The sequence below is a fragment of the Marmota marmota genome, unplaced genomic scaffold (genome assembly GCF_001458135.2).
Source record: "Marmota marmota marmota unplaced genomic scaffold, marMar, whole genome shotgun sequence".
Lineage (NCBI taxonomy): Eukaryota > Metazoa > Chordata > Mammalia > Rodentia > Sciuridae > Marmota > Marmota marmota.
The window spans coordinates 2,114,623-2,135,688 of record NW_025999999.1 but is presented as its reverse complement, the minus strand read 5'-3'; the positions used below and the strand labels follow the sequence as shown (position 1 = coordinate 2,135,688).

Sequence of the window (21,066 nt, the reverse complement as noted above, 5' to 3'; positions counted from 1 at the left end):
TCACTGGGCCATAGTGTGCCCAGATATTTAGTCAAATACTTTGAGGGTGATTTGGATGGGATTTGATTGGGACATGTTGACTGTCCTAATCTCTAGCTTGTTGACAGAAGATTTTGGCCCTTCTCAGTCTCCATGATCATGTGATCTAATTTTTCTTTTATATCTTCATATTTACTTTTATATATATATATATATATATATATATATACACATACATACATCTACATACACATACATGCGTATATATGCACACACATCCTATATGCACACATACACGTGCATGCACGTGCACATACACACATTCTATTGGTTCTATCTCTGGAGACCTCAAATACAACAGATTAAACAAATTTTTCCCTTTCTTTCTCAATGAATGTGGCTATAAAACCTGGACAGGTTAAAAAGTAAATAATAGCAGATGACTAGGGTAGACCATAATTTGAAATATCACCAAACTGGTTGTGAATTACCCCGTTCTTTCTCCAGGATCCCTAGCTTGAAATCCAGAAATGGCAACCAGAGCATGGGTGGAGAGAAAGAAAACACTAGAATCCCTTCAATCATGAGGAATGGGAAAGTAGCCTCATGATGCTCACAAGTTGAGGCAATATCCTTCCTTCTTTCTTTCCTCTTTCCTTCCCTCCCTTCTCCAGCCCCCAAGCAATCCTGTTGCCAGAATAAAATGTCCCTGCTGCGTGCTGCTGGAATACCAGTCTTCAGGAGATGAGCTTTGATAGGAAAGAATCATGTTTATTCAAGGGCCACCAATCTTGAGAAAAGATGGACTTTTTTATTGCCTCAAAGCTCCATCTTGAGAGGGCTCAGGAATGAAAGGCTTTTGTTGGGAGGAAAAGGAAGTATAGTGAATAGGAAGTCTACAGGCTCGTGGGGGTTGGGGGGTGTCTTGGTCACCCACCGAGGGGTGTATTTCCTTTCTTCTTCTGTGGCCAGGATATTGCTATGGACTTTCCTGCAGCTAGTCAGGAAAAACCTAAGGAAGGGTTTTTCTTTAGAAAAAAAAAAAAAAGATTAGGGAGGAGTGAAATGGCAAAAGGGAGGGCAGGGGAGCAAGGGACAGTTTCAAAGGTGCTTTTGTTACATCCTGCAGTAGATGTAGTGGTAGCAGCACAGCAGGGGTAAGGGGAGGATGCAGAGGTGCCTAAAACTCAAGGGAGAAGAGATTCCTCTCTCAAGAGAACAGCTGTGGTTGCTTTTTCCCCTCTTTGTCCTTCCACAACTTCAGTCTGGAGTAGGTACCAATATCAAACACACCAGCTTCACTTCAATAATGATGACATTCTGTAAGGCTGGGCTTTCGCTTACAGAATCACCTGGGGAGCTTGTTGATAATCACGCAGGCTCTGGAGCTCCACTCTCTGAGGTTTTCATTCAGTAGGTCTTGCAAGGCACCCAAGAATCTGCATTTTCAACAAGATTCTCCAGGCAGAAGTAATGTGAAGCCTACTGTAAACAGTGACACCCAACAGCCTCAATGCCCCAAAAGTCCTCTTGAAGGAGGTCTCTGGTGAAGAGGTCATCTAGATTCATCCTTAAAGACTTGGGGGAGGGGATTAGTCTCCATTGTGCCCAATTGTGTAGGTAAATAAGGCTCAGCATGCAACTGGACTTGAGCATAAGCAGCCAAATTCCATGGTACCAGAAAAGCTTTAGTGGCTTCTGCCTTTTCCTTTTCCCTTCTTCTTTTCACTGATGTCGGGCTAAGGAAGCCAAGTAGACCCACACAGACAGTATGTTGTTTGGGTATGGGTGAATGTACACAGCTAAAGCATATTCTGTCTGGGGAAATTCAGACGTGTGAATTCCAGTCTGATACACAGCATCAATAACAGACTGTACATCAGTGTATCGCATCTGGATGGGAAATCCTGTGATCTGGATCAAAGACAGAACAACACACAAACCACATTACAATCATGGAGATAATCTGGAATTACTGGATGCAAAATGATCACATTACAATCATGGAGATAATCTGGAATTACTGGATGCAAAATAATCAAAGAAAAAGTAATCATAAAACAATTGTTCTGTGGATGCTGATTATGTCCTAGTTTTACAGTGCTAAATGCTTCCCATACATATTTAATCCCAAAATGACCCTATGAGGTAGGTTCTATTGTAACAGCCACTTCACAGATAGAAAGGAGCATAACTAGGTCTGTCAGATAACAGAACATACACAATTAACTTGCAAAAAGCTGACAAGGATATTACTTGGCTTTACATATGAGGATTTATTCAACAATGATTATATGTATTAAGTGACTACTGTGTGATAGTATAAAAGGGTTGTGGAATACAGTCCTATGTAGAATTATTTAATATTACTGTAATAAACAGTAATAAACCTCTTTATTTCAGCCTGAGATTGCCTACTTCAGGTGGATTTTCCTGGTCCTCAAATCCATTTACATGTCCTTCATATGTGATTGAGTACTGCAGCATCTCTCCATTCACTTACTTAATAAAATATATTGTAATCTGTGTGAATGCACAAGATTGTATCTTTCTTGTTCATTGTCATAATTCCAGTGCCTGGCACGTAGAATAAAAATAATAGTTAACATTTAGTATAAAAACATTTATCTAGGTTCTGGGTACAATATTGACTAATTTAATCCTCACCACAACCACAAAACAGCTATTTTTTTTTAAATCCCTGTTATCCAATGGGATAGAAGGTATAGTGAGGTTAGATAATTTTCCCTAGTGAGTGGCTACATCACTAGGATTTGAACACAGGGTACAGGGTTCAGTCTGGTTTTATTATTTTTGACTACGTATTATTAAATAGATAACTTTACATAGGAACTCAAAGTTTTAAACCTTGGTTTTTATTTTACTATGTTTTGCAGTTCACCCCTTTAATTCTATTAAAAACCAAGCAAAGTAAAAGCAACTTTCTCCTTATTTATGAATGAATAGTGCCTGCAGATCCCTCTCTTGAAGCCTAAGGACTCAACTGCCAACAGGTCCTTTACCTCTCAGGGAGTTTCCCTAGGATACATCTCATCTATTTGATGGTACAGGAAAGGAGTCTCACTCTTGTAAGTATGGGGTTTTCAAAAATCCACTGGACCAGTTTACAGGGAAGCGGAGGTAAAAGGATACCCAGATGCTGTAGAAGGAAAGGAGGACCCTAACAAATACCAAAAGCCCAACCTGTTTGCATGTGGACTTGCTGAGTTTGAGATGCCTCTTTACTATCCAAGATGTCACTAGACAAATGAATATAAGAAGGGAGGTCAAGAAAAAGGTCCAAGGGCTGGAGATGTGGCTCAAGTGGTAGTGCGCTGGCCTGGCATGCACGAGGCACTGGGTTCGATCCTCAGCACCACATAAAAATAAATAAAGATACTATGTCCACCTAAAACAAAAAAATAAATATTTAAAAAATAAAGAAAGAAAAAGCTCCAGGCAGAATGTATACATTTGGGAGCAATTTGAATATGGGAGATATTGAAGCTTGCCTAGAATCCTCTTGCCCAGAATAACAGGGAGTCCAGTTTATTACTGGAGATCATTTTTCATTTTTCAGTTGCAGTGTGTGTTCCTTTTGGGTATCATTTTTCAAATTTTGTAGTTCATATGTCATAAAACATACAACTTGTCCCAAGAAAATGCCACACAATATGGTTCTATAATAATTGTTCACTACATTGGCAATTTCCTTGGTTTATAAGTAAGTACATTTTAATGCCATAGCATCTATCTTGTAGGACAAAGATAAAAGACACTTAAGAAATATTAAAGATTGCTATTTTTTTAGCAATGAACAACACAGATAACCCAAAGGTCATTAATACATTAAATTATATACAAACCCAATAAAATTGCATCAGTCTTTCAAATTCACTCTCTTCTTCTGATGAAACAAAGCTTCTTGTGCCAAGTTCCAGCTTAGGAAGAAGTTGTCGCAAAATAGAAATACATTGTCGATTCCAACGTGTTGGGTGTTTAGGTCTCCATTCCATGATCTTACACTTTAGAGTCCTTTCAATCCTAAGGTAAGAATGCAAAGATAATTCTGTGACAAATTACAACTCATTTAGTAAGTGTGATGAGAGGTTTTGTCATTCGATTCTTTAAGTATGAGAATGATGCTTTTTGGTCTTAAGAGGAAACCAGACCTCTTTAGCTAGGGTCGTCTGCCACCATTCACATTAATGAAGTTAGGAAGAAACAGGGTTTGGTTGGCTGGAGATTGGTTGGCCAGAAATTAGGTCTCTGGAGCACAACTCTTTTCCAGTTACCCGTGAGTAAGAAGCTGCTGAAAACATCTATTGCCCAACATCCCTACTCTGTAAGACCCTTCTTTGATATATGACATTGTTTTTCTAAGAATACAGAAACTCAGATATCTTGCCTGGGATGATGTTAACAGGGACAAGATTATTAGATCAGTTAATTTAGTAAGCAGAATTGAGAGGAAACCAGGCAATGGATTGATGGGTTTGATGATCAGCCTTCCTCTACAAGAATATAGCTCAGTCAGGGTTTATCGGTTAGAACAGTGCCTGGTTAGGAATTGTGCTGGGAAGAGGAGGGAAGGAAGAACAGTATGGTTGATGGGGACCTCCTGGGAAGCCTCTCTTCTGTGCAGGATGACTGTGTGGATTTAGTCTCTAACCACAGTGTGTATTACAAAAGCTGCTGGGAGTTTCTTCTTGGCTAGGTTTAATGGTGCAGTTAAATAGGTGGAGTTTGCAGTGGATCACAATAGTAGCTATTCTCAGAATCCCCTGCAGGGCTTTATCAGAATGTTTCACCTCCATATAATAATTCAAGAAGTCTGTACTGAGCCTGGGACATGTAATTAAAATTTTTAAAAATGTAAACTTGTGTGTGTGCGTGTGTACATGCGCGCATGCCGAAGATTGAACCTAGTATCTCATGCATGCTAGGCAAGCACTCCACCACTGAGCTACATCTCCAGCCCCCTGAACCTATATTTTTAAATAGTTCTATAAGCAATTCTGATGAAAACCACTTCCTTACTACATTTCTTCTTTTTAATTTTGTTGTTGTTGTTGTTAAAACCTGGCAAATGAGGAAAGAAAACAACAGAGGGTGAAGTGGATAGTGTTCCAGTGAGAAAAAGGAGTGGCCAGATGATTTTCATCATACTGTTCTGATTAGTTGGTAGTGGAGTATCTGCCAGGCTGCCATGTCACTGGAGACAGTCTGACCCAAAAGCTTCTGATGCATTTAGATTAGAAGTGAGGCCCGGCTACAAAGTCTGTGACCTTTGGACTTGACTGAACATTTCAAGGTACCTGCATGCAGTGACAGTAATACTGTTTCTATCATTCAAATGGGATGTTTTTACCATTCTCTGGGTCACTGTCATTTTCCTTTATGTCCTTCCAAGAAGCGTTAGCCCCTGCATTGTTATTAGCTTAGGTTCAACAGGCATCTGTGCCAGGAACTTTCCATCAGTGGCCTACAGTGTTCTCCCAAGTTAATTTGGACTATCCTTTCAAAGAGTGCCCTGGATGATAAGAGGGTTCGCTTTTCAATGTGTCTGTCAAGAGACAGGTGGCTCAATGGAACTAATGGTTAATGTCTTTCTTTTCATGTTTCTCTTGGTGAATCTAACAGGTATTTTAAAAGGCTGGATTAGAGGAATGAAATGTGACTGAATAAGAGATTAACAGGAGACCACGGTACCTGTTCTTTAGATCTTCTACCATGCTTTTATTAGTATCAGAATAAATGATTTCTTCAGGCTGAAATACAGATGATTCAAAGTTAGGAAAGATTGTAGAGAGGCCAACTTTATATCACAGTTACCCCTGGGATGCTAAGACTAGGGGACCCAAGCCCATCTCTCACGGCAAAAACACTCCATCCTTTTGGTAAAACATAGATGACAGTATTTCCTTTGATTTCAACATTGCTTCAACACAGCAGGGGAGAGGGCGTGGATTTACAAAAAAATAAAAAAAAATAATTTTCCATGGGTAAGAGACCTTTCATCACCTCATTTATTCAAACAAGCATTTGACATGCATTGATTCTACCAAATAGTCTTTGACAGCTGCACTGGTTTTTTATGCCTACTGTGACTTTGGCAAAGTTATCTAATCTCTCTGTTTTTTGAGTTTGTTACTTCCTCTTTAGAACAGGGACACTATTAGAATAGTGCCCACTGCTCTGGGATCTTGTGAAGATATTTTTGTGTGTGAAGATTTTTAAATAGAGTAGTATGTGTAAAGCTGGACACATGGAATACTCTATGAACATCAGACATTAATGCTATTGTTATTAGGCCTCTTCTAACAAGGTTTATCATTGTCCTTCTGAGTGCTTGCGGGAGCCAATTCTTTGTACTTACATGTGCGTGCTTATGCACTTAATCTCACACACACCCAGATCCATTTTACCCTCCCCCATCTCCGAGCTCTTACCACAGGCCCACACTCCCAACAGCCCTGAGGCACAGTTCTTCCTTTTTCCTCAGGTTCGCCTCCCTGCAGGGCTCACAAGAGTGAGAGCAAGGGGCTGGGTTTTGAGACTTAGGCAGCTGTAGGGACAGGGACAGATGTTCCTCTCACAAGTGGAATGAGGGTTCTACAAAAAGTGGGCAAAAGGGATAGGCCTAGAGGTTCCCCAAGCATGGCCCAGACCAGCAATCCTAGAGTTGGGAACTTGTTTGAAATACACTCTTGGCCCTCTCCTCATCAGAAACCCCCAGGGGGTTCAGATGCCCTGCATGGTTGGCGAGCCATTAAATAACAGTCTCAGGCCCAGGAAGTCTCCTCAAGAGACAGAGAAAGGCAAGGATGAACTCCATTGTCTTTGCAGGGACAGCAGCTGTTCCACACACACCAGTGGACTGCATTCCCTGATTGTTCGCACCACCACTGTCTACCTTCCATCTTTCACCAGGCAACTGCTGTGGATGTGCTTGGCCCCTCCAGGTCCCACCCAGAGGCCTGGGAATGTTGACTTGGTAAGTTTACAGGATGTTTGTTGTTGTTGTTTTTTGTTTTTTTTTTTTTGGCAAAGGCCACTTTCTTTCCAGGAACTCATGTCCCTCAATACTTCAAGAGGGTTTCCTTGTCAACCCCATCTCTGAATACCCACATGCTCATCATGGACGCTCACATTTGTGTTCTCGGTTGTATGTAACAGGCGGTGTTCACTTTAGATAGTGGTTTGTTCTGGGGTGAATGTGGCAAGGTGCAAGAACAAGGACCATTAACCCAGAGAAAAGAAATCAATGGAGATATAAATCCAACACCACTATAGGTTTTCTCTTTGTACATTCAACTTGGTAGAGAGGTTTAGTTTCTACTGAGTCAGAAGGCTTTTTAAGAAGTTTACGTAAGTTTGATCATGGCAGCCCTTGCCGTAGTGATGTTGGCTTTGACTGCCCTGGGGATAAAGGCCTGAATCCTTACCAGGACTCTGTTCAGCCCTGGCCGTGGCCATGTAGGGTAGTCAGCTCCTTGACAGACATCTCACCACCGCCAGTCTTCCCGCCTGCTGGTGCCCTCTCTGCTGGACCATTCTGATCCCTAACTTTAATGTAGGCAAGCTCCTGCCAATTCTTCCTTACTTAGCTTGTCACAGCTTTTCCCTGGAGCTCTGGGACTCCACTTCCTCAGGACCTCCTGCATGCTCCCAAAGCTTACTCATTTTTTATTTTTTAAATAGCACTGATCATTCACCACTTTTTTGTCTCCTTCTATTTCCTCCTCCAAGACCTCTAAGATGTATTTTTTCCCTTGGGGTACCCACACCTAGCAAAGCACTGACTCACAGCAGGAAATCAATTAATATCACCAGAATGAATAAGAGGATAATTGTGTATTGAACAAACAAAAACCTCATCTCTAAATAGATCACTGTCCTCCTAGGAGGCAGTGAGGCTCCGGCCACAGTTGTGGGATGGGAAAGCAAGGCATGAGCTGTAAAGGCTCTAAATGTGTGTTGTTCAGGAGAGAGACAGAAGCATGTTTCCCCTTTTTCAAGACAATGTTTCAAACAGGAAACATAAAAATATGTATATATGCTTGATCTGCATGGAGAATGTTTAGAGGAAGCACAAGAAACAATGAACAGTAGTTTTTCTTAAAGGGTGGGAGAAAAACGTTGAACATGAGAGAAGCTCTTGCCTTTATAAACTCTGCTACTCTTCGAGGTGTCATCATGTCATGTACTGTTGTGTCATGTCCTGTCCCCCCTCCATTGTTCTTTTTTTTTTCAGTTGTAGGTGGACACAATACCTTTATTTATCTTTATGTGGTGCTGAGGATCAAACCCAGGGCCTCACACGTGCTAGGTGAGTGCTCTACCGCTGAGCCACAACCCCAGCCCACCACCACTGTTCTTTTTGATATTTTGGATTGTCTTGAATTTACAAGCATAGAGGAAGATGTAGTGGACATCCACTCAGCTATGTCTAATCTTTGCATTCATTCTTCCATATTTGTTCTAGATTTTTAAAAAATCTAGTACTTGAAGTACTACTGCTCCCTGATCTCATTCATTTATTTCTCCCCCCAAAGGTAACCACAAACCTGAATTTAGTATTTATCAGTCCCACAAATGCTTTTATACATCACTGTCTTTCTTCACACACACACACACACACACACACACGTGCGTGCGCACACGAGTTTTTAAAACTTCATATAAATGGTTTTGTATAATATGTATCATTTCACATATTTTTTTTCTCTCTTTTTTTTTTAGAGAGAGAGAGAGAGAGAGAGAGAGATTTCAATATTCATTTTCTAGTTTTTCGGCAGACACAACATCCTTGTTCGTTTGTGGTGATGAGGATCGAACCCAGGCCGCACGAATGCCAGGCAAGCGCGCTACCGCTTAAGCCACATCCCCAGCCCCACATATTTTTTTATTTTGCTTAACATTACCTTTTTTTTTTTTGGTACTAGAGATTGAACTCAAGGGCGCTTTCCCACTGAGATACATCCCAAGTACTTCTTTTTTTATTTAGAGACAGGGTCTCACTAAGTTGAGGATCCTCTTGCCTCAGCCTCCCAAATTTCTGGGTGCACTGCGCACCTGGTGTTTAACATTAAAAAAAAAATATTCATACATGTCGATAGGCCTGGCTAGTGGTTCACAATATTGACTACACACTAGAATCACCTGAGGGGCTTTAAAAAATATTGACGTATGGGTCTCACCCTCAGAAATTCTGATGGAACACATGTTCAAATTGGGAACTACGTTGAATTTATTCATATCTTTTTCACTGCTGTATGGAAGAGTTCATTGTATGGATACTTCACAACTCATGTACTAATTTTCTAATTGCTGAATTGTTTCCGATGTTTTGCTATTTAAGCAATCCTTTCATATAAGCATTGTTGTACTTCTCTCTCTGGGCATGTTCCTCAAGGGTATCTATGCACAGATTTGAATTGGTGGATCACAGATTGAGTATCTTTAACCTTACCAGATACCATATTGCTTTCCAACGTGATTACAACAATTTGCACTTCTACCATTTCCCTGCATCTTTGATAGTTGGTGTGATCACGGGTTTGTTTGTTTGTTTTGTTTTTTTTGGTCAATTTTATGCAAGCCAATGCTGTTTTATTGTTTTGAATTTCCTGATTATGAGCGAAGGTAAGCTGTCTTTTGTCTATTTTGTTTTTGCCTATTTCCTGTTTTTTCTCTCTCTCAGCTCCTAGTTTGTGGACTTTGCAAATGCCTGTGTCCTGCCATACCATGGCCCTCAATCTAGAAATATCCGTGGGCATGATATTTGGAGTGCCTTCCCAAAGTGAGACAGAGCACTTGACAGATTCGCTGGCCAAGACATCTAGGGATTGGGTCAGCTCCTGGCCTCCTGCCTCCTGAGCCCCAGGCAGCACATTCTCAGGGGTTGTCCCCATCTTCTTCCAAAAGTAGGGCAGTAGGGGAGCCACATCATAATTCTTGACTTCAAAATGTGATGCTTAATCTGGCTCCATGATTTTCCTGAGACATTTTCAGATCCTTGTTGCCATCCCTGCTTCAGCCTTACTGCTAATGTTTCCGTCCTGTTTCCATTCCATGACATAACTACTGTTAGCCCAGATAAGCATTTTCGTGTTTGTTGATTTTACACTTGATGATCACCACGAATGTGGGGTAGGAAGGCTAAGTCAATGTCAGAACTTATTAACCTATCTTGAACATTATATGCTATGTTTATGATGAAATTTATATTTGAGATATTTTTTCTCAATTTCTTTTTTGCTGAAGATAGAGGAAGGAGTCAAAGTAATTCAAACACAGATGTGTTTGTGGATGACAAAGAAAACTAATTTTTGATTAGCAGTGCCAAATAACTCAATAAGCAATCAATTATAAAATATAACAAGATCTGACACTAGAAGAAATGGTGACTCTCATACAGACACACCTAGAAAACATGACTTACCTGAATGCTTTGTGTTTTCATCCCCTGGAAACTTTTTGGAAACAACTGTTTCCAGAAACTTTCCTTTGAATAGTCAAAATGCACAGCCATTGGTGTGTTGTTTTGTTGAATATTAAACCAGACCTATTAAAAGATGTAACATAAGGTCAGTTTGAGCCCATGGGAATACAAGGCCCTTAGTGATTAGGATGGAGTGAAATTTATAATCTTACTACTTAAATGAAGTGGCAGAAGCCAAACAGGGTCTGAGGCAGAAGCAGACCCCAGGGCTTTGTAATCATTGGTTCTCCACCTCAAAGGCTCTACAGAATCATCTAGGGGAGCTTTAAGGATAAGAGATTGTCCAACCCTTGTACCCCAGGGATTCTGATCGAACACATCTTCAGACTTCTCCAGCTAACACGTTGCCATGGGCTGGGATGTAGCTCAGTGACAAAGCATCTGCCTTGCGTTCACAAAGTCCTGGGTCCAACCACCAGTTCCAAAAAAAGACACACACAAAAAAACTCTAACATATTGCCAGGATGATTCTGTTTTTTTTTTTTTCTAGATATTTTTTATTTGTCAAAAATAAACTAAATAAATGGACCTTTATTTTATTTATTTATATGTGGTGCTGAGAATTGAACCCAGTGCCTCATACACGCTAGGCAAGTGCTCTTCCACTAAGCCACAACCCCAGCCCACCAGGATGATTCTTGAGAACGTAATTCAAAATAAGATCTACCCTGGATACTTGCATTTCTATCATTGAATAAGCAGTCTACACTTTGTAAGGGACAAAATGGATCAAACTTCTTGTGGCATTGCCCAGTTGATGGATTCCAAAGCAAATATTCATCAATTTCTTGAGTTAATACATAAGCCACATGTCCCTGTATAAGAAAAAAGATTAAAAATCTTTTTTTTTCTTTTGTAATTTTGGGAATCAAATCCAACCCAGGGCTTCACACATGCTAGGAAAGTACTCTACAACTGAGCTACATCCTCATCCCTTGAAGTCCTTTTTGATGGATTTAACTAACTTCTGTATGTGGGAATTGTAATTTAATAATTCCAGTTTTTAAAAGAAATTTTTAAAGGGCTTTTACATTTTTTTGAAAAGGAAAAAACAAACCCCTCAAAGCTCCATAAATGCGTAGGCCAGGTTAGCATGAGAATTCAAATGAAAAAACTTATGTGCTAGTGCTGCCATGCCTGGTCCTGCAGGTGCACACTAACTGCAATACAGAGTTACTCTAGCCGAGTCAGTGTATTACAATGGATTTCCAACAGATGGCACTAAAGTTTTGAGGCAGGGGCCCTTTTGTCTAATTCACACAGGGTGCTCTATTAACCAGCCCCACTTGGGTTAGAGTATATTTAAGACTGAGGGTGAACATCAGGCTGAGTTATGCAATAGAAACTGCTTTGAGATTCTGACAGAACCACTAAAGAAGTCAAAAAGTCACTAAATTAAATTTGAGAACAAGATTTGGAATCAGAGGCTAAAGCGAAGGTATAAAGGAAACTGGACTGAGGAATAAAAACAAGTCATATTGTTATTCTGCGGTATAATACTTTCTTAGCAAAAGAATAAATATGTCAGGTAATAAAAAAATAGTAATAATAGCATTTAAAATATTTTATGCATTTATATGTATTGAGCACTATGGTAAGAATTACACTGACTTTCTCACTTTAAGACACTCCCAATTTTGTGAGGTATGGATGTTTATTATGCCCGCCTTCCAAATGAAGAATCAGAGGTCAAGGGACTTGTTGGGGTAAAAGAAAGTGGAATTATCCCAGGTCTGTCAGTAGATAACTGAGGCTCAAAGAAGCAAAACAGCTGACATTATACAAATAGTAAGTGGCACTACAGGGTTTTAAACCCCTGTCTGATTGTGCCCCAAACTCAGGGACAAAATTAACTTAACATTAAATTAACTCCAAAGCCCTCGTTCTTCATCATTGTGTTCAGCTTCTCTCTAGTAAAGAGGAGGCTGCCCCTTCACCACACAGCTAGCTGAAACCCAGGGCTGCCTCCCATCTCATTGGTTCCCAGGTACAAATGCAAAGATTTGTTGAAATACTGTTGGCTGTTTACTGCCACCCAGTGGCCCTTAAAACTACAGCAGGGGATAATATGGGAAATCAACCCCAGGCTGGCTGTTCGTTAACACTTGATACAGAAATAATAAGCTATGTCAAGAGAATATAATGAAGTAAGTGACCATAAAAAAACACCCAAAAGTCCAGAGTGAAAAATTTACACTTAAAAAGACATTCATGGTAGGGTTGATCCAAAAAGACAGCTTCCTGGAGGTATGAATTCAGGAGAAGTAAATACATTAAGCTGTAAAAATTTCAGATAGGCAATGAATTTCTAGCCCGTTCTTATAGATAAAATCCTGGAAAATGGGTCATTATGGAAATTATTTGTTAAACATCTTAAAATATAATATTAGAACACAGAATAATGATGTTGGTAATGATGGATTGATAACAGCCACCACAACTTCACTAAAACTAATGTTACATAATCCCATCATCACCACAATTTATTGTGTATTTTCCATTAACAGATGTTGGGAAAAGTATAAACGGCAGCCATACCCCAGAGAAAAAACCCCAACATGGCGCCTAAGGACCTCTTCTTCCTACCTTCTTCTTTTCTGCAGTGGCGCGAAAAGTTCCCGCCCATGTGAACTCTCCCGCCGGTGCCAATTTCAAATCTCGCTGGTGGGGAACTTTAGCCCCAATGAGAACTAATTCCTGGGCTCCGGAGCTGATATCTGGAAGAACTTGCCAATAAACGGGTTGCCTGCCATTTATCTAAGCCCTACCATCTCCCCCTTAGTTCTATATAAGCACACAGCTTTTTGCAATAAAATTGGAATTCTCCCGGCGAAGTGTCTTTGCGTGGGGAATTCTTTCAACAGGTGCTATTCTCAGTACATTATATGTACTAGGTAATTTAATATTCCTAGAAAACTCAAGAAGTAGCACTATTTTTATGAACCAACATTATCCTCTTAATTTAATTTATTTGCCCATGAAATTCCCTAATTAGCTTGCAAAAAGATGAAAACTTGGGGCTGAAGTATTTTAAACTTGCAGCTGAAATCTGACTTAATTTTGCTCTCACTATTTCAGCACTTACTTCTAATAATGAGGTTCCCAGGAGGACCAGTGCCTTCTTTCCAAAATACAGAAAGAAATTACAGAGAAGGATGGCATGCTCTTCCTTATTTCCAAGGGCCAAACTGATGCAGCGCTAAGGCAAAAACAAAAAAGGCAACAAGAATAGCAACAACAAAGGAAGAAGAAGAACAGAGAAAGGAAGGAAGGAAAGAAGGAAGGGAAGGTTGAGTAATACATGCATCCAACAAATGCAGGTAGGGCCTTCTGCACCCTCCAGTTCTAAACATAATTATATTTTAAACCATGTTGCTAAGATGACAGCAAAGCAGAAAGCTCTGGTTTTGTTAGGCATTAGAAGAAAACATTCACTTAGAACACTGGGGTCACCCCACAGTGTGGGGACACAGTGTAGATATTGTAGAGTGCCTAGATAAATTGCATCCAAAATAGGATTTTTTTTTTTTTTTAGGACAAATATTAAGCTGCTCTAGACAAGCAGGAACATATAAATTAGTATTGTGAGGAACCTTATCAGGCAGGGAATGGCATAGCGTTTGGGGGTTGGGTAACCCTTTGGACAATGGAACTACATTCTGTCCTGTACCAATATAATACTCAACTTAAAGGGAGGAAGAAATCTGAGCTGAAAGAATGATTCAAAGAGCTGGGCAGCTGAGCACGGTGTAAGATCAAATACAGGGTGCCTAGTAAGGTGAGACACAAGCAGAGGTGGCAGACTAGTGGTTTATAGCCTAGATTTTATCTACAGGTATGTTTTGCTTTGTCCCTAGAATGTTTTTTTTTAATAAAAGGAAAATTTCTATAAAACTCTGTTTCTAGTTTCTGTTGAAAAGAATTACAAAGATCTACCAAATATGTGTGCCCAAATGTTTAAATGCAAAATACTCCATTTATATGTGAAAAAAAAGTGTGTGTATGTTTGTGTGTGTGTGTGTATGTTTCAGTGCTGGGGATCAAACCCAGCGCCTTATACCTGATAGGCAAGCACTCTTTCACTGAGCTATACTGCAGGCTAAAGCAGCTTCGCTTTAGCTGAGTCACGTGATCTTGTTCATTTCAGTCCCCAGAATGCCAACGAGATGGGGGGTGGGGTGGGGGAGGGAGCCAGCGAACTCTTGGTATCAGCAATTTACTAATGGGTATAAGCGTTTTGATGTTTTAACAACTGACATGGCCATGTTAGTATGCACAGGCTGAATGTGATCATGTGGGATGGAAGGAAAATGGTAAGAAGGCCCTTCTGAAAGAATAATGTGAACACAAGAGCTAAAAGGAGATGGAGAGTCTTTGAGGAAGTCCCCCTGACTGAATTTCATGGCAAGAAGAGGGAGAGAATAAGGGAATGTAAATATTTTCTTTCTGAGTTCCAAATGTTTTGCATTTAGTCCTTTCAAAACTTCTTTATGATATAGATGAGGAAACTAAGGTCTGATGAGGTTGCATAATTTTTCCTGGATCATGCAACTTTCAAGTCATTAAATTATGATTTGAATCCAGGTTCATTTGACTCCTAAAACTGTATATTAGGTGGGAACCAATAATTTTTATCTTGAAAAATTTAATCATATGTTCTGGAGCATCTTGTGGCTGGTGACTTCATCAGTGGGAAAACATTAATCAGGAGGAATCCCAAGCCTGTAGCAACCTCCTGTTTATGTGCATCATTTGGGTTGGAAGACTCGAATACTAGTATTTGCTGGAATAATTACTTTTAGCTTAGTCTCTTTCAGTGTTCTATAGGATTATAATATCCTTGAACACATTCAGATTAAAGAGTCTCAGAAGAGTACAGACTGAATAACACCTTTCTAAATTCCACCAGGTTTGAATTACTGGAGCTTGATACCTAATCATGTGCATATGTCTCCCTTGGTCTCCTTTAGCAGAAGGCAGAGAAGCTGACCTATTAAGTTAGCTCTGTGCACCCTAAACCCATTTTAGCTCAAACTCAGCCCCTAAATTATTCTAGATTAAGTGCCAGATTAAGTGCTGCTAAACTGAAAGCAGCATCCAAGTGATAAGCAGAAGAATAAATAAGAACTAGGTTTCCTTCTATATTCAGGGAGGTTACAATTAGAATATATGAATACAGGGTATGGGATATAGGGTGAATTCAGGAGTAATTAAATGTAATCTAAGGTGTTATGGAAGAACCACTAAAATTAGGGTTGCCAGATTTAGGAAAAAAACATAGGATGTTCAGTTAAATTTGAATTTTACACAGATGAGTAGCTTTTTAATATGAGTATGTTCCCAATATTTCCCAGGACCTATATTTGTTTGGCAATCAGTCTAAAGAGAATTTTATTCCAATTGCTAAGGAAGAGCAGTACTAGATGAGCTCTTCATTCAGATCAGGAGAGTGGGGAAAGCTTTGGGAAGGTGGTGATGTTTGCTATAGACTTCAGCCTGACCACATCCATAATGACAAGCTTTACTGCTCTCTCAAGAATGTCATAATATTGCACTCCTGAAATTTTCATTGAATCAAAATATTCATGGGCTACCACTTGAATGTTGAAAAGATTTCTGACTTTGATGAATTATTTCTGTAGGTTGCTACAGAGCTGAAATTGATACATAAATTTATCAAATACTTTTAAATTTCACAAGTACTAAATACATAATATTTTAAAAAAGAAAAGAAATATATTTTAATTACAAAATGTAATCTGTTACCTCCGATGTTATCCATATATCACAATCAGCATTTTCATCCAGTGTGTCAGGCATAAAAGGAATCAAAGACACAAATCGAGCAATGAGGTTCTAGAATCACATTAACATTTACTGAGTGTGAACTCCATCACGAGCACAGTGCTTTGCAAACTTTATCTCATTTAGTACACATCTCATATAGTATATTCTACAAGCCTACAGACATTATTATTATTATAGTTTTAAGGAAGAAGAACCAAACTTAAAACTGATAAGATATTTGATTAGGGTCACACAGCTAATACATAATGTGGATCCTGTGGGGATGAAGCACAGATGCCCTGACTCCAGAGTGCACATTAGTAATCAAATTTTATTATAATAAATTATTAAAAATTAAACATAACAATATGCATCAAATTAAATATTCACCATAAAGTACAAATGTTAAAAAAATTAAAAAGATGTTGCAAAATAGCAAATGTTTGATTTGCTTTTAGGTTCAAAGACTGAATTGGTTTTCATAACAATTGAGAAAACCAATGAAATTCTTGGGATTCAATGATTATAGAGCAATACCATTAATCAGAATGTTTCATAAACCCAGTCTCAAAAAATTCACATATGCAAATATGAATGTTATAAGCTATACTATATGCATCAACATTAAACATATAGTAGAAAGTACAAATGTTAAACTTTTTAAAATGTTTGCTTTTAGGTTCAAAGCCTGAATTTATTTATTTTTCCAATGTAAATTTGTTATAAGCTGCTGCCACAAGAGATAGTGGTACAGTCTGCTTTCTCAAATAGCAAAATTTCTACTGTCAATTTTCCCCCATAGGGTGCTGGAGACAAGGATGCAGAGAAAGGGAAGAAGGGAGAAAGGATTATATTCCTTTGTATTAAGCAAATAATAATAAGTTAACACAGAAAGCTCATTATCATTTTCATTAATATACAGTAGCTGCCATTTATGCACTATTATGACCTTTTACACTGGTGGCTCCATGCAATTAATACATATGGTTCACAGTCCTTGACAAGCAAAGAAGTTAAGATTTATTTATTTAGGGACAGGGGTTGTGGCTCAGCGGTAGAGCACTTGCCTAACACATGAGGGGTGCTTGGTTCGATCCTCAGCACCACATAAAAATAAAAATAAAGGTATCGTGTCCAACTACAACTAAAAAATTTTTTTAAAAAGATTTATTTATTTAAACATAAAAGATAGCCTTTGATATAAATCTGAGAACTCTATTATCTCCTGGACACTTAGGCAGGAAGAAACAGAAAAGCAGATAATAGCAAAAAGCAACATGAATCAGGACTTTCGATTTTAACTTAAAGGGAACTTTATAAGTCACATATACTATATAACTCACATATACTATAACTATTCAGAGGAAGGACAATTGACTAGATTAAACCCAAATAAACAAAAGGCATATGTGATTCTTCATAGATACTCTTTAATCACAGCAAAATTGTTTTAAAATAATTGTTACTTACAAGTGTTGCATTAGAATCATGAAGAAATGTATCCAGGAGTTGTCGAGGTGGATTTAATGCCTTGATATATCTTGTTACTAATATCTGTATCCCTTCATCATTAAAAACAGTAGTTATGATTCTTCTGTTGGGAAACATTAGTTTACAATTTTTTTTAAAAACCTGTGCTCTCTGCAAAACATCTATTTGGTCTGAAAACTAGAATAAAATTGAAAGTATTTCAGCATTGTACTATATTATTCCCAAAGGAAAATAACAAGAGCCAATGTTTATTTTTGTCAGCTCTGAAATTATTATTGATTTTTGAAATAATTTACCCTTCTTTGATGATGTATTTAAAAGAAATTCAGTGTAAGACCTACCTTATCTAGTTTTGGATTAAAGGCAATGTATGATATTTGAGGTTCAATAGTAGCAAAAATATTTAAGAAGGTACATTCTTTAAAATTCTGCCCATTGTAATAATCTTCTTTAGGCGATACGTAAGTCTTACTCCAAGTGTACCCAAGTAAAACTGGTGGAATATTTACTTGAAATGTTCCACTAATCTGAAAGAACATATTGACATAATAATTATGTATGATAAAAATCAACATCAATTATATTATAGTCAAATATATTATAGCCCAGCCCTGTCTCCTCTGCAAGAGGGAGCAGGCTTGTACAGGTAATTGAGAATGACCAGGTTCTCTGGGATGATCTACAGATACTTTTGACACCTTGGGTCCTGCCTAAAATGCACTTGGGAAGGAGTGAGAAAGAGATGAATCAAGGAAGCCAATTACTATGCCATAGTGATAAAAGTGCTTGAAAAATCTAATTTAGGCTCACAGAAGATGCTTAACGATTATGTTATATTTTGAACTGGTCCCAGAAGGAGGAAAAAATGTTATAGCAGGAAAGATGACCTGAAGTCCACATGTTGTATGTGTGTGTGTGTGTGTGTGTGTGTGTATGCACACATGAGAGTGTGAGAGACATCACCCAGTGGAATAGATACTGCCCTGATGTTCACTTTATACCTAAGGAAACAGGCTCAGATTGTTGAAGTAATTGCTGGAAGACCACAGAACCAATGAGTTGTAGAGCCAGATGACAACCCAGGTTTATCCATCTCTGAAGCCACATTCTTGCCTACCTCCTGTCTAGCTTCAGAGAGTAGCTGCAGGGATTGACCAGTGTAGGAAGTCTGTACCTCCAACAATGTAGATCCCTGTCACTCTTTATTTGCAGCTTGCTCCCTCATGACATCATGTGGACTACACGTTATGCAGGCACTTCTGCTCTCCTACCTAGTATCCATTCTCTCTTCCTTTCTTATCAACAGTTTTAGTTGGTAATATGACAGCCAGGTAGAGGCCATGTCACATAAGTAAGATGCAAGCAGAAGTCCACTGGGGTTTTCTAAGGAAACTTCTGTTTTCCTAGTTAGGCACTGCCAGATTGCTTCTCCCTGTCTCCTGCTGCAACATAGATATGAGGCTAGAGTTGCAGTGAACATTTTGCAATTAAGAGAATGAAAGACATATAATAATAATAGTGGGAAAGAAAAACAAGTTGCTTAGATTCTTGATTCTTGATGATATCCTGGAACTGCTGCACTGGCAGTGCAGTAGACCCCCATACCTACTGTTAAGTTTTCTGTCACATATGGCAGAGTGCAGTCCTAGCTAACACACACCTGATTCTTTCTCACTCAAATGCCTTTATTTGCTTGAGAAATTCAACTTCAAGAATTTGATTCGAAAGTTATCTCCAGTAAAGGCTTCCTTGACCTCCCATTCTTCTCTTAGCCAACACCAACCTCTCCAAGCCCTGACTAGAGCTCAGAAAGAGTAAAGCACTACTATATATGTTTTCATAGTACACCTCTCATGCCTCTACTAAAGCTTGACAGCATAACGCATATTACCAACATGTTGGTTTTATTCTGTAGATAGTGAACTCATAGAACTTATTCTGTAGACAGTGAATGCTTTCTTGGCATTCTCCTGCCAGGTAACCCAAGAGCAGAGCTCTCTGAGGGTATCAGAGAGACCAGTTCTAGTCATCAGTCTCATCATTATTTAAAAACAATGCCCACAAAATGAAATTCTTGGGATTCAATGATTATAGAGCAATACCATTAATCAGAATGTTTCATAAACCCAGTCTCAAAAAATTCACATATGCAAATACGAATGTTGCTTTAAGACCTAAGGTTAGTTATTCTTTCTCAGTAAATGCTCTAAAGATATAAGAAATAAATTTGTGGGCATATCCTGTTCTGAAGACAGTCAAAACCCTCAAACACTCTGAACCTCCAAGAACTCTCCTACAGGATCATTTCAACTAACTTTCCAACCAGTAGATCACAGAATCTAATTTAAAAACAATAGAAAGCATTTTCATTAACCAAAAATAATTAGCAAAGAACCATTTTCATACCTCAGATTGTTGCAGAAGAGCAGAGAAAGGTAAGACAATGGAACCAAGCCAGTTTTTTCTTAAATATGAGTGACAAGTACAGCTCTTGAGACAGTTATCCTATTAAAATAAATTAAAATTAAATTTACTAAAATAAAGTTTCTATTACTTAATGTCATGTGATGAGCAGTTTCAAAAATCCATAGGTCATTAAAATAATTTTTATTCTCTTTTTAAAAGAAACCAAAATCTAAAAAGAAATATATTTTTCTTGCTTTTTAATTAATTAAAAGATAATTGACTATTTAAAGCAAAAATATGACATGTGTAGTTTATGATATTTATAAGTAAAATATATGACAATAGTAGCACAAAGAATAGGAAATTTCACAATAGTCCATTCTTCCAATAGATGTGGAGTGGTACTATGTTTTATAAAGGTAACATGTGGTAAGTTAAAAAATATATGGTAAACCCTACAACAATACTTAACAAAGAATCATAGCCAATAAGCCAGTGGTAGAAATAAAATGGAATTACAAAAGTACTGTATCAATTCAGAAGAAGGCAAAAGAAAAATAGGTAGAATAAGCAGAAAATCAATAGGAAAATGGAACACAGATCAATAATTATACAAGTGTAAATGGACTGTTTTAGTCAGCTTTTCATTCTGTGACCAAAATACCTGACAAGCATAATTTAGAGGAGGAAAAGTTTATTTTGGCTTATGGTTTCAGAGGTTCAGTCCATAGTCAGCCAATCCCATAGCTCTGAGCCTGAGGTAAGGCTGAACATCATGGTGGAAGGGCTAGAGGAGGAAACAGGTTCAGAACATAGCAATCCAGAAGGGGGGAGGAGAGAGAGAGAGAGAGAAAGAGAGAGAGAGAGAGAGAGAGAGAGAGAGAGAGAGAGAGAGA

At 38.5% G+C, this 21,066-nt stretch overlaps 1 protein-coding gene across 1 annotated transcript in view; it reads right to left on the bottom strand.

Moving 5' to 3' along the window:
• Positions 1 to 1,704: 1,704 nt before the first annotated feature.
• Cc2d2b (coiled-coil and C2 domain containing 2B) overlaps positions 1,705 to 21,066 on the bottom strand; it is a 93,961-nt gene continuing 74,599 nt past the window's right edge. Inside the window, 10 exon segments of the mRNA XM_048807053.1 lie at positions 1,705 to 1,893; positions 3,846 to 4,023; positions 5,692 to 5,750; positions 10,427 to 10,549; positions 11,167 to 11,301; positions 13,572 to 13,685; positions 16,253 to 16,342; positions 17,744 to 17,941; positions 18,106 to 18,291; positions 20,171 to 20,269. Coding sequence (XP_048663010.1) covers positions 1,705 to 1,893; positions 3,846 to 4,023; positions 5,692 to 5,750; positions 10,427 to 10,549; positions 11,167 to 11,301; positions 13,572 to 13,685; positions 16,253 to 16,342; positions 17,744 to 17,941; positions 18,106 to 18,291; positions 20,171 to 20,269 — 1,371 coding nt within the window.